Source organism: Polypterus senegalus, chromosome 3 (genome assembly GCF_016835505.1).
Source record: "Polypterus senegalus isolate Bchr_013 chromosome 3, ASM1683550v1, whole genome shotgun sequence".
NCBI classification, from domain to species: Eukaryota; Metazoa; Chordata; class Cladistia; order Polypteriformes; family Polypteridae; genus Polypterus; species Polypterus senegalus.
In genome coordinates, this window is record NC_053156.1 from 290534393 (window position 1) to 290552173 (window position 17781).

Genomic DNA, 17781 nt, shown 5'->3' on the forward strand with positions numbered 1-17781 from the left:
ATAGAAACACTGCCGCTAAATATTCACGGGTGAAGGACTGTGCTTATGCAGAGGAAGATGAGATGGTCAGGGTGGTGTTTGGCACAAATTCGGCGAAACTGCGAGAGAAACTTTTAAGTGCCGGGTCTTAGCTAACATTAAATACAGCCGTGGCACCAGCACAGCTGGGAACCTTCGATGCATGTACACCGAGCGGCTCACGTGAACTGACGCAGTGCACAGACAAAAGCAACAGTTTCAAAGAGTGCTGAACAAAAACCGAATTACACAATTGAGAAGGCAGCAAAAAAATATGAAGCGTGTGACACATACAAGCATATTCATAAGTGCAGCTACTGCGGAAACAAAGCACACGGTGGAAAAAGTGAATGTCCCGCTAAAGGAAGAGTGTAAAAAAAAACCCGTGCATGCAGTTTGTCACATCTCAGATAAAGAAGAAGACGAGCTGTTTATTGATGCAGTAAGAAACGAATCGATGAATGAAACCTGTCATCTTCACAACGATTGACAAACACGGAATGTAACTTGAACACAACACATCCTACAAATACGAGCCTGATTGAAAGAAATAATGATAATCAAATCCTTGATGACAGCAACACTCAGTAACACTCACAAAACAAATACTGTATATTGACAGTCATCTTACGTTATTTTTAAAATGTTCCCTTTTTCTTTTTTATAACTTCTTTAACACACTACTTCTCCGCTGCGAAGCACGAATATATATATATATATATGTATATATACTCCCCGATCTACATACTCTCAAATAGACAAACCACACGCCGTGGCGCAATAGAAGAGGCTTCGTCTCTAGCTCCGAGGTTCAATTCCCGAGAGGGGGTGCACTGAGTATGTACGCCTGATGACCCCAAAATTAGGGTGAAACACGTGTCGCGTACTCTGCATTATTTCACAGTAAAACTATTTCAATATATATATACATACATATATATCAGCGCTTCCCGATTCATTTTACCCTCGCATCCCCTTGGTTTGAGACGTATGAAAAAATATGCGGTTAACGCAGAAAGACAGATCACCAATTGAAGCTTTATGAATAATGGATACTTTATTCGCCATCAATAATTGTTTTGGTAAAGCCATACTCAGTGTAATCATTAGATGAACGGTAAAAAAGTAAGAGCGAGGGGAGGATGACTTATTGAGGCATGCAGGCGAAACCACAATAGCACGCAGGCTCGATGTGATGTGTGCGTGAACTCGATCTGAATTGCGCAATCACATTTGAAAAAATATATCTTTTCAAGTTCTATTTAGTCGACACAAATATCTTTGGTTGGAATGTAAGGCGAATTTACTATTTACATTTGTATGGTGAAGAAAAATGTATGCAATGATGCCTACATTTAACTTCCATTCCTACCAAAGATATTTCTGTCGACTAAATAAAAATTCCTTCTATTTAAAATTTAAATAGAACTTGAACAGATACGATAGTTCATAATATCCACGCAGACTTGCACGTAAGAGCGAGAGTCATCCGTTTTAAGAAACAGCGTGTTGCACTGATACGAAATAGCCTGCCCATTTAATTATTTAGGAATGGATAAATAAATTAAGATTTTGTACAAATAATGTTTTTCATTTTTCTTCCTTCATGGATTCTGGCACCCCCAGCAAATGTTGCTTGCACCCCAAAGAGTGTGTGTATATGTGTGTGTATGTATGTATGTGTGTATATGTAGTTATGTATATATATGTGGATGTATGTGTATATATATACAGTACAGGCCAAAAGTTTGGACGCACCTCCTCATTCAATGTGTTTTCTTTATTTTCATGACCATTTACATTGGTAGATTCTCACTGAAGGCATCAAAACTATGAATGAACACATGTGGAGTTATGTACTTAACAAAAAAAGGTGAAATAACTGAAAACATGTTTTATATTCTAGTTTCTTCAAAACAGCCACCCTTTGCTCTGATTACTGCTTTGCACACTCTTGGCATTCTCTCGATGAGCTTCAACAGGTAGTCACCTGAAATGGTTTTCACTTCACAGGTGTGCCTTATCAGGGTTATTTAGTGGAATTTCTTGCTTTATCAATGGGGTTGGGACCAGCAGTTGTGTTGTGCAGAAGTCAGGTTAGTTAGACGATCATTTATTTTTCAACAGGACAATGACCCCAAACACACCTCCAGGCTGTGTGAGGGCTATTTGACCAAGAAGGAGAGTGATGGAGTGCTGCGGCAGATGACCTGGCCTCCACAGTCACCAGACCTGAACCCAATCGAGATGGTTTGGGGTGAGCTGGACGGCAGAGTGAAGGCAAAGGGGCCAACAAGTGCTAAACACCTCTGGGAACTCCTTCAAGACTGTTGGAAAACCATTTCAGGTGACTACCTGTTGAAGCTCATCGAGAGAATGCCAAGAGTGTGCAAAGCAGTAATCGGAGCAAAGGGTGGCTATTTTGAAGAAACTAGAATATAAAACATGTTTTCAGTTATTTCACCTTTTTTTGTTAAGTACATAACTCCACATGTGTTCATTCATAGTTTTGATGCCTTCAGTGAGAATCTACCAATGTAAATGGTCATGAAAATAAAGAAAACACATTGAATGAGGAGGTGCGTCCAAACTTTTGGCCTGTACTGTATATATATACACATACATCCACATATATATACATATATACATAACTATATAATATATATAATGTGAACTCTGGCCCCGGCACAGACAGACGGACAACATATTTTCACCCAACACACCGTTTATTAACACTATGTACAATATTTACAGTTCCGATGTCAAAGTCACGTGCACTCACACCCCAGTGCTTCTCGCACTGAGTCCCCTAAGTCCAGGGCCCACAGTCTCTGTGCCTTTGCTCTGGCCGCCTCTTGTCCTCTCTCGAGCTCCGTCCTACTGCCTCCCGACTTCCACCAATGACTGGAGGGAGGCGGCCCCTTTTATGGGAACCCGGATGGGCTCCAGCTGCTCCCCGGCAATTAGCACTAGCCACACCCCTGTGTGGCAGAAGTGCCGGCTGCGCACCGGAAGCCGTCCGGGTGTCCCCTGTCGTCTTCCCCCCGGCACTGCCTGGTGTGGCGGAAGTGCCGGGCTCCCGGGATAATTAGGCACTGGGGCGCCGCCTGGCAGTGGCCACGGGTCCCTACAGGGCTGGGCTTCTAAGCCCCCTACCCGAGGCCTCCTGCATAACCAGGACGGACGCCCCCTCGGTCTGGAGGAGGCACACACCCTCCTCTGGTCCTCCAAGGCGTCCCGGCCGGGGCGACCACACGGGATAAACCGGCATCGGGGTGCCGCCTGGCGGTGGCCATGGGTCTCTACAGGGCTGGGCTTCCAAGCCCTCTACCCGCGGCCCCCAACAGAACCAGGATGGACGGCCCCTCGCAGTATATATATGTGTGTATGTATATATATGTATGTGTGTATATATATATATATATATATATATATATATATATATATATATATACTGTATATATATATATATATATATATATGTATGTATGTGTGTGTGTATATATATATATGTGTATATGTATATATGTATGGATATGTATATATATGTTTATATGTGTATATATATATATATGACAGCAACACTCATCACTCACAACAGTGACAAAACAATTACATTGACAATCATGTTACGTTATTTTCAAAATGTTTCCTTTTCTTTTTCATTACTTCTTTAACACACTACTTCTCTTCTATTTTGCTAGTAAAGAATATAAGGTGCCTTTAAAACTCATAAGACCCTGCTCTTTGTTAACTCGTTAATCGGTTAAATGTCAAAGCCTTTTTACATACCTATGGTCTAAGAACAATATTATTAGATGAACTACTTCCTACTAATGACTCTCTCTTATATACCAAAATGCACAATGAACTTTAAAAGCTTGCGAGAAAAGTTATTAAAAAACCTCCGCGTTGAGCACAGCGGTTTCTCGCTATCTATGGCACTTGATAAAAAGTTGTTTATATGCCGAGTACAAACACAGCTCTTTCCGATACTGTATTTTAGCCGCGTTAATCGTGTAAATGGCAAAATTGATCTCGCTTCATATGGTTTGCATGTACTGTACCCCCATTTATATCAAATACACGTTTCGATCTAAGAAACGATCTCTCGGTAAAACGTAACGTTTACATGATTTAAGCCCTTTCCAATTGATATCATTCATATCCAACTTGACCCTATAATGCTGAAGTCACAAAAAAAAAAATCACTAGATGCCTAAAGCAAAATGTTAAAACAAAAAACAAATGTACAGAACGTGTGCTCCCCAACTGTAAAGCCACGCCCTTTTCTACCTGCTTTTGACAACCCCATGCTGCAGTGCACTATCTAGTCAATGACATGCTTACTGTCTCTCTGTTGGTGTGGTCAGGCGATGTGGCATGGCTTTAGGGAAATGCCCGTCTCATTGTTAGTAAATAACAGTTTCACCCTAAATGCATTGTCATTTAGATTCAAGCTATTATCACATTGTCACTCCATCCTTTTGGTGGATTGTACGTTATGGCCACATTTTGGTGCCTAAGCTTTAACACTTTATTTACTTATCACCTTTCTTTAACACAACATTATGGTGGTTGCATTTTCTGTCTCTAAGAAGCTATGTCTTAAATGTTATGTTTTCAAGTACACTATATTTTTGGTGGTAATTGTCATCTTAACTTTTCCTATATCATCCCTAAATAGTGCAATTCTGGCCAACCACAGAATAGACCGGAGAGAATGCCATATTCGGGTCAACAAGGTATTACAAAGTATTACAAAATTATGGCCCCTATAGATGTAGTAACACTTTGAAATGCTTGAGGATCCTGGTTGTAATTTTTGCCATGGATTAAGGGAAGCCCACATTAACAAAGTGTGGAATGTTAAAGGGATTAAACGAAAAAAAAAAAAATCCAAATCATCAGGATCCTAGATTATGAAAACTGGAACACATGATGATCATTTTGGCTTTGCATAATGTCCCAGATTAAAATATGCAAAATACAAAAACATGCATAAAATATCCATTTAACAATACAGTGGACATTCTGCATCGATAACATTTAGCCAAAAAACAAATGCTGTATTTATAAAATGTATCAGAGTCTCTCTTAAATCTTATTGACTGTAAATATGGTAGTTTGTGCACTTTTACCGTGTTGAGGAAAGTGAATTTGTTGAGGTCTCACCATGGGGAACAGAAGGTAGCAGTACTGCCACACAGCCCCTCAAAGCGGAGTTGAAATCCTGACCCTATCTGTATAATCTCTGTCTACATGGGCTTTCTCCTGGTATTTCACAAAAACGTGTATATCTGGTTAATTACTAACTCTAAAGTGGCCCTGTTTCCTGCAATGGCAGGAGCCCTAAATATAGTAGGTGGCGTGCCAGACCTTGTGCCTGACGCTGGCCTTGGATTAATCATGTTCACAAATGAACGGATGTACTTAAATGGTTGGGTCCTCCACATGTTGGCTATGTTTATGCAATGTAAGTCTGATTTAGAATAGTTTTCCCCAAAACTGTCGGTAAGCGCAGGTGTGTGAATATTTTATAGTGTTTTTTATGTAGTCACACATATGCGTGGCTTTGCAATTAGGATAAGTGTATATTTAATTTCTTAATATTAATTTTGAATCTAGTGTTTATAAAATCAGTTCGTGTGTGTCATTAGTTTATAAGCGTAGGCATATAATACACATAGGCACAGCTATGACGGCAAGATAAATGTATATTTCATTTCTTAATATTAATTTTGAATCTAGTGTTTATAAAATGAGGCCGTGTATGGTGAGTTTATATCTTAGCGTTTTTTATGTAGTCACACATATGCGAGGCTTTGCATGTAGGATAAGTGTTTATAAAATGAGGTTGTGTGTGTCGTTAGTTTATAAGCGCGGGTGTGTGAATATGTTCAGAAAGTTACACATAGGCATACAGTGGTGTGACAAACTATTTGCCCCCTTCCTGATTTCTTATTCTTTTGCATGTTTGTCACACAAAATGTTTCTGATCATCAAACACATTTAACCATTAGTCAAATATAACACAAGTAAACACAAAATGCAATTTTTAAATGATGGTTTTTATTATTTAGGAGAAAAAATCCAAACCTACATGGCCCTGTGTGAAAAAGTAATTGCCCCCTGAACCTAATAACTGGTTGGGCCACCCTTAGCAGCAATAACTGCAATCAAGCGTTTGCGATAACTTGCAATGAGTCTTTTACAGAGCTCTGGAGGAATTTTGGCCCACTCATCTTTGCAGAATTGTTGTAATTCAGCTTTATTTGAGGGTTTTCTAGCATGAACCGCCTTTTTAATGACGGTAAGACAAGTGTATATTTAATTTCCAAATATTCATTTTGAATCTAGTGTTTATAAAATAAAGCCACCTGTCGTAATTTTATAGCTTATAAATCATATTAACATAAATATATTTTCATACTTTTATAGTTTCATATTTGCATATGTTCATATTTTCATGAATCATATTAACAAATTATATTTTCATGTTTTTATATTTTCATAACATATCGTTTTTACATACATTTTCATAAATCATATTTTCATATTTTGGGGCGGGACTTAAAGTCATCAATCATCCGTGTGACATTAGCTGTCTGTATGACTACTCGGTTACTGAACAATTCTCGCACAGCTGCCAAGTTCCCATTTTTCTGTGTCACCCTGTATTATACAGATAAAACTTTTAACTTCATTTAAATAATCTGTATTGTTAGAGGACACGGTGCCGCAGCGCTAGCAAGTTCACATATTGTTCCTGTACTGTATATTTGCCGAGGCTGGCGTGACACTGGAAGGATAGATGGATAGAATAATTAAACACGTACTATAAAGATATTTCAATGTTCCTTAAAAGTTTTGAAGAATCGTCTCCGTAAGCTTACAGATGGCTTAACGTCTATTACAGAGCTGATTGTGTGGCAATTGGGGATTTGGGGAAAGAAAAGTAAGGACAGGAATTGGAGGTTAGTACGTTTGAAAGAGACAGTACTGCTGCAATAAATTACTTCATCGAAGGTCGCGCATGGCACAACAGCATCTTGTGTGAGACGTGAACAATCACTGCGCCATCGTGTTCTCATGTTTAATAACATGCTTTCATTCCAATCATGATGAAAATTATATCACGTATACATCTCAGTGTTTTAATTATTCAGAGAGCTGTACTATCACGAATGTAATGGATTCTGTGTCCTGTTGGAGGAAGAGAAAGAATGGAAGCACGTAGAGATTCACACACATAGAAGATCAAATACAAAACAAAGCATTTAACGTGCTACTTTAATTACGATGGGATTTGAGAAACTGGTTAATTAAATGATTTTAAGATGAAGTTTATGATGTCCTACTTTAATGACAAAATAAACTACGTGATTAAAGAGGAAATTTCGAGATTAAATTTGACATTTCTTGCTTTTATCCCACCATGTGCCTATTTCTTTTTGCTTGTACCCTAATAAGCTCAGACGGTGGGCTACAACTCGCCTTTTCACGGCGACTTTGATATGTGACTTCTTTTTTATTTTGGCACTGTGCGACTTTGTGAACTTGAGCTTTCAAGTTTCTCCAACACTCTGTGTCACTCGATCAACTTCCTTCTGTTGATTATACCACTGTTTAAGTCAACATATAGTACATTTTCATTTGCCTCCACTTGGTATTTGCTGAAATTCTTATATTTTTCCCCCGTGCTTTTCCCATTGTCTTTTCACAGAATTCTGAGCTCAAGGGCTATTTATATTGATTTGCATATTCAAAGAGGCGTAATTCTGGGAGGAGTTGGGGCGTTACATAAAGCGCGTGCACGAGTGTTACTTTTCACGCTGACCGGGATTTATGGAGCAGAAGAACGCAGAAGTTGGAGTACGCACAGATTCCTGCATCTGGATTTTTCTGTGCGTAAGCACATTTCTGCTTTTGTGCTTACGCCATGTTATAGTGCGAGTTCTACGCACGGCGTTATACATGAGGCCCCAGGTCCTCTGGTGCAGGCTTTGTACTGATCACACTAGAAGAGAGGAAGTTGGAAGAATGGAAAGGGCCTTTGGAAGATGGAGGGTTAATACCTGGGAGTGCAGCTGGATGATAAACTGGACTGGACTGCCAATACTGATGCTCTGTGTAAGAGAGGACAGAGCTGACTATACTTTCTGAGAAGGCTGGCATCTTTCAACATCTGCAATAGGATGCTGCAGATGTTCTATCAGACGGTTGTGGCGAGTGCCCTCTTCTACACGGTGGTGTGCTGGGGAGGCAGCATAAAGAAGAGGGACACCTCACACCTGGACAGACTGGTGAGAAAGGCAGGCTCTATTGTAGGCACGGAGCTGAGCTGGACAGTTTGACATCCGTGGCAGAGCGATGGGCGCTGAGCAGACTCCTGTCAATCATGGAGAATCCACTGCATCCACTGAACAGGATCATCTCCAGACAGAGGAGCAGCTTCAGCCACAGACTGCTGTCACCGTCCTGCTCCACTGACAGACTGAGGAGACCCCACACTATGCGACTCTTCAATTCCACCTGGGGGGGGGTTAACATTATACAAAGTTATTGTCTGTTATACCTGCATTTTTATTACTCTTTCATTTTAATATTGTTTATTATCAGTTTGCTGCTGCTGGATTATGTGAATTTCCCCTTGGGATTAATAAAGTATCTATCTATCTATCTATCTATCTATCTATCTATCTATCTATCTATCTATCTATCTATCTATCTATCTATCTATCTATCTATCTATCTACTATGAAGGTGTGTGGACATGTGGTGAGGAAAGGCAATGAAGTTGTGGGCAAAAGAATGATGGGAATGGAAGTACAGAGGTTGAGAAAGTAAGGGAGTCCAAAGTGGAGGTGGATGGCTAAAGTAGATAGATAGATAGATAGATAGATAGATAGATAGATAGATAGATAGATAGATAGATAGATAGATAGATAGATAGATAGATACTTTATTAATCCCAAAAGTAGAAGAATATCTAAAGGAAAAAAGTCTGACTGGGAGGGAGGTGCAGGACCGGGCTGTCTGAAGATGGTTGATCAAGCACATTGATCCCACAGAGAAGTGGGAAAAGATGAAGAGGAAGAAGTTGCTAGCAGAGGACATGGCATGAGGACCTAATCCAGGTCTTCAAAATCCTCAAAGGCTTCAATAAAGTAGATCCAGCAGAATTCTTCCAACTAAAATGGAGAATTGTGTATGTGAGGACACCTTGTGGAAATTAAGGGGAAATTAGTTTAAAACTGAAGATAGGAAGTACTTGTTTACTCAGAGTTGTGGGAATCTGGAACAAACTATCGAGTCATAAGATGAAGGCAGAAACCTTGACAGCCTTTAAGGCATACCTGGAGGAGATATTGGGACAGCTTAGCTATTAGCTAAGCAAACAGGCTTGATAGACTGAAAGATTTTCTCCCATTTGTCCAATTTCTCATGTTCTGGTGCTCTCAAAGAACTACTCTATTAGAGACCCTTACCTGGGTAGACAATCAGCGTGAACTCCTTGTATGAATCTACACGTTGATGTATGTCCACTCCAATCCAATATTTCCCAGAATCACCGAGTTGGAGGTCATGGATGGTTGCAGTGATGACTGTTGTAGAGGGGTTGTCAAACAGGGAGTATCTTGCCGCACTCACCAGCACGTTCCTTAGGTTGGCACTAATCAACACATCTGTATTGGATGTACAAGGGTCCTTGCACAGGTACTTCCTATTTTCCTCATATCCACTTTCATATTTGATGTCAATCTTCACACTTCTACCACTGAAGGCCTCCTTTGTGGTTCCAGATGTACTCCTTGTAGCCTCTAAAACTGAATGGAGAAACACATCAATTAAATGGGGAATCATATTAAACAGTAAGGATTATTTGACCTACTCATCCCTCCTGTCTGCTAACACTGAATGCCAGGTGTATCAGGAAGGTCAGATTTAATGGCGGCAATATTTTCTACCAATCAGTAACCTTGGTGGTTCCTAAATTCCAACTGTAGGCATCCCAATCTTCTCTATTAGTATTTGGTCACCTCCACCCTTGAATCTTAATGGCAATGTGAGAAGATGACTTTAGTAGTGATGGTGAGAAACAAGAAACAATGGAAAACAAAGGGATATCCAAAGTTTAGTAACAGCAAGGGGTTCCAGATGAAGGATGGTTTTTAGAAATGGATTTATTAAAGTAATATGCCACCTAAAAATGGTATTTTTTTATATATGTTGCTTACCCCGTGTAAGGTGCAGCAATGGCCAAGAAAAAATTTGAACCTCATCTTTATGGAGAAAAACATAACAAAAGTTCTGATTGAATGGGACCCAATATTGATCATCACCTGGACAACAGCAAACAATATCAAAAATATCCATGAAATAAAAAAGACGTTACATTGCAACTCATCGAGTTGAATGCTTACAATGTTATTTTTTTTGCTAAATTATCATTAAATAAATAACTCCAGAAAATGAAAGTTGTCCCCAAACAAGAGGCCTCTTCACATGGGATTGTGCTTTTGAATTGAAGCCCCACCTCTCCCCCTCATTCATTGGTCAACAGTCCTGTCTTTTTTGACATTGATCAACCCAAAAAAAGATCTTTTAATGTCATGTCATATAGCGGGTTGGATAATGGACGGATGGATAGTATTTAAACTCACACAAACACTCGTATAAAAGCACACAGACAGGGTCACTCACACACACACCCATGTGAAAAAGTAACTGCACCCCATGGAGACTGATGACTCAGGATGTTTGAACATGAAAACAGTAATAGCACACAGTGCCTACTGATAAAGGTGATATACCTGAATGATAACAGTAAGAACATTTGCCATTTCAATCATTTATTCAACAAAAAAGTAGATGTAAATGGTCTATTGGAGGAAAAAGTAATTCCACCCTTGGCCTCAGAAGCTGGCAATGCCCACTTTAGCAGAAATGACTTCTTATAGGCATTTTTCATAACTGCCCACCAGTTTCTGAAACTTTTGACTGCGGTCTCCATGCAGAATTCCATTAGTTTCAAGACCCTTTGGTTTTCTTACAAGTTCTGCCCGTTTCAAATTTCTCCACCACATTTCAATGGTATTTATATAAGTGGCTTTGACTATGCCAGTCCGAACCCCTCCAGTTCTTTTTGAGACATTCCTTGTTGGATTTGCTAATGTGCTTTGAATCATCACCATGTTGAAAGGTCTATTTCCGCTTCAACTTCAACTTTCAGACAGATGGCTGCACATTTGCCTCAGCCACCCTGGGATATGATGCAGAATTCATACTCAACTCAATGGCTGCAAGCTGCCCAGGTCTATTAAGAAGGCTAGTGTACTCTATAAGTTTAAAAGGAGGTTCTGCTCAGTCCTCATAACACACAGGTGAGGCCTCATCTGGAGTACTGGGTCCAGTTTTGGTCTCCAGGCTACAAAAAGGACATAACAGCACTGGAAAGCGTCCAGAGAAGAGCGACTGGGCTGATTAGAGGACTACAGGGGATGAGTTAGGAGGAAAGATTAAAAGAGCTGAGCCTTTACAGTTTAGGCAAACGAAGATTAAGAGGAGACCTGATTGAAGCGTTTAAAATTATGAAGGGAATTAGTCCAGTGGATCGAGACTTGTATTTTAAAATGAGTTCATCAAGAACACGAGGACACAGTTGGAAACTTGTTAAAAGGAAATTTCACACAAACATTAGGAAGTTTTTCTTTACACAAAGAACGATAGACACTTGGAATAAGCGACCAAGTAGTGTGGTAGACAGTAAGACGTTAGGGAGTTTCAAAACTCGACTTGATGTTTTTTTGGAAGAAATAAGTTGACAAGACTGGCGAGCTTTATTGGAGTGAATGGCCTGTTCTTGTCTAGAGTGTTCTAATATTCAAACTAAATACTGCTTCACTAAAAATCTTTGTTCGGAAAACACCGCAGTACTCAGATGTTCCTAGGAAATGAAAGACATACCACTGTTATCTTTTGTGTTGAAAGGAGAGTCAATTACTGTGCAGGCTGAAAGGGGTTCCCAAACTATTTCATATGACTGTACCTGTCCTGCATTAAATGTAAAATAATTTTTAAACCTGTTCCAGTCCTCCTCGACTGTCTCCACACTTAAAAGCTTATCCCAGTCTATCCTCAGACTTTCCCGCATCTCCTCAAAATTTGCCCTGCCACAGTTAAACTTAACAGTTTTAGTCTTTGCATCTGCACTCTTACAAAACACTGAGAATTGTATTCTATTATGGTCACGTGACCCTAGTGGTCCAATCACCTCTACACCCTCAATTCTATGATTACTACAAAATACTAAATCCAAACCGGCTTCACCACACGTTGGTGCTTAAAATGCTGTGTTAAAAAACAGTCACTGATTACTTCTAACTCCTGTTCTTGTGCTCCTCCATTTGCAAGGTTTTCCCCTGTCAATATTCAGATAGTTAAAGTGCCCCAGGACTATAAAATTTCCTTGTCAAATTACTAAAAATGTATTAAAATTACTGTCTGTTTTGGGTGGTCTATAACACACTCCTAAAATAAGACCTATTCCCTAATATTTTCCAGGTGAAGCCAGATGTCCTCACTAAGATGGGGCTCATCGTCCAACTAAAGAGGACTTACATTTAAATCCTGTTTGACATAAACAGCAACCTCAGTTCATTTTCTGTTCTGTCTATCCTTCCTAATACTGTGTATCCCTCTATGTTACACTCATCCCATCTTTGCTATTTAGCCAGGTTTCCGTTATTGCTATAATATCATAATTATGCTCTGCTACATTCAACTGCAACTCACTTACCTTATTTTTGATACTTCTAGCATTAAGGCGAGCTGTTTTTAATGTATTACTCCTTCTATATTTAAATGTTACTACGCATTTTTATTTCTACACTGTTTGTTCCTCTATATCTTAACCGAGGTGATGGTCTTTTTTTTGAAACTGCGAAAACTGGGTGGTCAAACACTTTCTGACCCTTTAGAGTGCCCTTTAAACATCACAGTAAATCCTATGTAGTAGATATTGCTGTGTGCCAACTTTGCCAGTACACTTGACCCAGTTACCTTCATTGGGCTTGGCAAAACTGAAGTAACTTGCAAAAACATTGTCAAAAAAAAAAAAATAATAAGGCCACACTTTAGTTTCATGATTAAAACACTAATTCTACTAGTCAAACACATTTATTGAATGCTGCTACTACTACTGTATAACAGCAGAACTTTTAACAGCTAAGATTTAAACATTTAGGATTATAATGACACAAGACCTACACTGTAAGTATCTGAAACAATCATAGAAAAGCAAAGTTAGCTGCTAATTAGTGTAGGAAGGATTTATGAACACGATGCACCAATGAGAAGGATTCTTTACAAACAGAAAATATTCAAGACAGCTCTCAATCCCAGCAAATTAATGGACATTTGAGCAATAATGGATCTGCAATATTGCAAAACTCTTAACCCCTTGTAGACGATTGTCACGAAATCGCTTCAAACTGCTTCCGGCCTGAATGCAGCCAAGGTGGCGTATGTATCTATATATCTATTCCCATCTTCACTGTGCTCTTAACTGTATATATCGCATTTAACTGTAAATATCGTATTTAACTGTACATAATATGCACATATTATATTTATTGTACTTCTGCTCTTTGCACTTCTGATTAGATGCTAAACTGAATCTCGTTGCCCTGTATTTATACATGTGTAATGACAATAAAGTGAATCTAATCTAATCGAATCTAATCTATCCTGCCAATGCCAGTTGATGCATATTCGACACGTACCAAGGATTGTATTTGGAACGCTGGTCATGCCATCTAGCAGTCGTAGTGGAAACTACATCCGCCTGATGGAAGCGAAGTGTTGGTGTGGCCATGCATGTGGATTTTGGCTATTAATTTCAAGAAATTGTCCAAATTTGAGGTAAGTTGTGCTAAGACAAAAGCACGTACAAGCTTATTGTTTGCTTATATGCTATATTCAAATGAACCATCTCCACTTAAATTCAATAGAGTGTAATTGCAGACAGCAGTACCCATGAGGCCAGTCATGTAATGCCCCAAAATCTCGAAATGCCCTCAACGTCAGTCATGTAACACTCATCGCATTTGACGATGATTAACATTAGAGCTCCATTACACTATGGTGAAGATTAGGGTTGTAGGAGGGCATTTTGTGACTGACGTTGTGGGCATTACCTGATCTATGTCATACGTATTGCAAGCTACAGCTAGAGACTTCTCCTTAATTTAGCATCTGCTTGACAGCAAAAACACAAGAGAATTTCTTTTTTTTTATATAATTGTAAATAAATTTAGGCAACAAGGGGTTAAGAGTGCCCATCAAGCAACGCAGCCCTGTGCCCAGTTTGCCAGCCCATTTGACCCAGCTACTCACAGTGGTCCAGGATTGCCCAATTGCAGCTTCACAAAGGCATCTTTCTTTTCTTGAAACTGTGAAAATTGTGGTGGCCCCCAATGACATTTAACCCTTTACAGGACCATTTAAACATCACATTGAATCTCATTTTTAGATATGAGAGAGTGTGCCAGCTTTGCCGGTCCTTTGGATCCAGATACCCATGTTAGGCCGGCCAAAGCACAACTGTTATTTATCAGAGGCATCAGTCTCTCTGTTATTATTGCATAAGTAACCGTTTTACATAATTGGCCAAGCTAATAATTAGCCGTGAATTAGTAGCCAACTTCAGCCTCGTTTCTCCTAAATACTCAAAAGAAAGGAAGAGCAGTGAAATTCCCCAAATCGCAATGGAGTTACCTTTAGCTGCAGGATAAGTGTAGCCTGAAACGCAGCAGGCGCACTTTTTAACTTTTTATTTTTCTCAAGCATGACTCCAACAGCTTTAGGATTTAGGGTCGGTGTTCGTTGCCCCTATTCCCCGACCCCCCGACCCATAGAGGGCTCGGTGGCTGTGCGACATTTACGCCAGTTCGTCATTATACTACTGTATATGAAAAGTGGAACATTGAATTCTCGAATCCTCTTTATCAAATCCTGGGTCGCGAAGACGGGGAAAGGCGGAGCCTATCCCAACAGAGCCAATCCAAACAGGGCAGTCTTTACCGGACGGGGCGCCGAAGTGTCACTTAGACCCACAGGGGCCAATCGGCAATTAGCTTAACCCGCTCACGCATAAGAATAAAAAAGTGCCAAGGAGATTCTTTAGAGAAGTGCCATAGGGGAACCATTTTTGGTTTTCAAAAGAACAATCGCTAGGAAGGTTTCATAAAGAGAGTCTTTTAGTTATTCAGATCCGTAACCGGCTTCATAAATAACCATTAATAGATAAGCTACTAGCTCATGATTTTTAGAAGTACAACAACACAGACGAAGTTCAGGTTTTCTTGATCTGTCATTATCCATATTAACTAACTATATATTAAATATATATCTTCTGTTTACATATTAGAAACCTTTCCAAAGCCCAAAGAACCACATTCCACATGCGAGGAACCCATACCTGAACTAAACGGCTCTTTTGTCAGGCAGTTACTCAACGAAGAGACACACAACCCAGTAAAGCGCCATTACAGAAGAATCTTTTTAACAAGGTGTAATTATTGGAGCTGCTGAAGGAAACCCCGCAGCGTCACGAGGAGACCAGGCAAACTTAACACAGCCAACAACAAGGGAAGGCACAGGACTCAAACTCGGAACGTGGGATCCCGGAGATTGCAGCGCACCCTGCTGCGCCACCGTGCCGCCAGAAGAAAAGTGAAAGATTAAACCAGTTAAAAGTAAAAATAAAGACAGCCCTAACGCCAATACCTGCTATCAGGCAGAGAAGCGCCTTCGCCGTTTTCATGCTGCAGTCTTCACTCTACGATCTCAGGTTAAGAAAGAATGGGTCTTTGCTGGCAGTACGACCACCAAGCACAGCGTTCACAGGTTCACTGACTTGACATCATGACAAAAAAAAAAAAAAAGCTACAAGCTTTCCGGTCCTGCCTCTGAAAAACTACTCTGTGGCTTCCTTCGTACTTACTGTTGTTCTATGTGTTCTATTTATTGCTTTGGCATAGGTGAGAAACCGAAACGGGTGGCCTTGAGGATGTGTGTGCGTGTGGTACTTTTCATAGTTCAAAGCAGATGACTAAAAAAAAACAGCAGAAACGGCAGCCACAACTCACACACTCAGAGTGGCAAGCGGGGCGGCACGCAGTAAATGGAGTCCCGAGTGTGCCATGCGTGGTGCAGGTTAGTTGGCATGCTACACTGGCCTCTTATGTGTGTGTAGCACAGGTCCGGCATTTAAGGTAATAAATGCTCGTCCCGTTATAAAGTCATAGAAATAACATTTATTACCGAAAACAGATAAATAGATACAATGCGTGAACACAAATGAACCCAGTAAATGGTAAAAATGGTAAATGGCCTGTATTTGATATAGCGCCTAATTAGAGTTCAAGAACCCCCCTAGGCGCTTTACAACACAACAGTCATTCACCCATTCACACACACATTCATACGCTGGTGATGATAAGCTACTATGTAGCCACAGCTGCCCAGGGGCACACTGACAGAAGTGAGGCTGCCGAACACTGGCGCCACCAATCCTTCCGACCACCACCAGCAGGCAAGGTAGGTTAAGTGTCTTGCCCAAGGACACAACAGCTGCATTCTCATGCCGGGAGCCAGGATCGAACCTGCGACCCTCCGATTGCTGGACCACCTGAATAAAAACCACCTTAATAAAACCCCACAAACCTCCCAAGAACTAGTGAAATGATAATAAAATAAGATCCATAAATAAGCAGTGCAACAACAACGCATAGCAATTCAATCGAACAATATTGTGAGAAGAGTAAGTCCCATTGTATCTACAAAACAAAACTTACAATTAGTTAAAACACCTTGAATCTTAAAAACATAACACACATACAGTCGTATGAAAAAGTTTGGGAACCCCTCTCAGCCTGCATAATAATTGACTCTCCTTTCAACACAAAAGATAACAGTGGTATGTCTTTCATTTCCTATGAACATCTGAGTACTGTGGTGTTTTCCGAACAGAGATTTTAGTGACGCAGTATTTAGTTGTATGAAATGAAATCAAGTGTGGAAAACTGGCTGTGCACAAATGTGGGTCCCCTTGTCGTTGTGCTGATTTGAATGCCTGTCACTGCTCAGTGCTGATTACCTGCAACACCAAATTGGTTGGATGAGCTCATCAAGTCTTGAACTTCATAGACAGGAGTGTCCAGTCATGAGTAGTAAAAGGTATTTAAGGTGGTCAATCGCAAGTTGTGCTTCCTTCCCTTTGACTCTCCTCTGAAGAGTGACAGACAGCATGGGATCCTCAAAGCAACTCTCCAAAGATCTGAAAACAAAGATTGTTGAGTCTCCTGGTTTAGGGGAAGGCTACAAAAAGCCATCTCAGAGGTTTAAACTGTCAGTTTTAAGTGTAAGGAATGGAATCAGGAAATGGAAGGCCACAGGCACAGTTGCTGTTAAACCAACTCAGGTCTGGCAGGCCAAGAAAAATACAGGAACGGAATATACGCAGGATTGTGAGAATGGTTACAGACAACCCACAGATCACCTCCAAAGACCTGCAAGAACATCTCGCTGCAGATGGTGTATCTGTACATCGTTCTACAATTCAGCACAATTTGCACAAAGAACATCTGTATGGCAGGGTGATGAGAAAGAAGCCCTTTCTGCACTCATGTCACAAACAGAGTCGCTTGTTGTATCAAATGCTCATTTAGACAAGTCAGATTCATTTAGGAACAAAGT

General features: G+C 40.2%; 1 protein-coding gene across 2 annotated transcripts in view; it reads right to left on the reverse strand.

Moving 5' to 3' along the window:
- Positions 1-15903, reverse strand: part of LOC120526303 (CMRF35-like molecule 3) — a 62557-nt gene extending 46654 nt beyond the window's left edge. For both annotated transcript variants that reach the window (XM_039749427.1, XM_039749426.1), the window contains exons 1-2: positions 15811-15903; positions 9510-9848 (exon numbers count right to left, since the gene is read on the reverse strand). In XM_039749427.1, coding sequence (XP_039605361.1) covers positions 9510-9848; positions 15811-15847 — 376 coding nt within the window. In that variant the 5' untranslated portion in view covers positions 15848-15903. The remainder of the gene's footprint in view (positions 1-9509; positions 9849-15810) is intronic.
- Positions 15904-17781: the final 1878 nt, after the last annotated feature.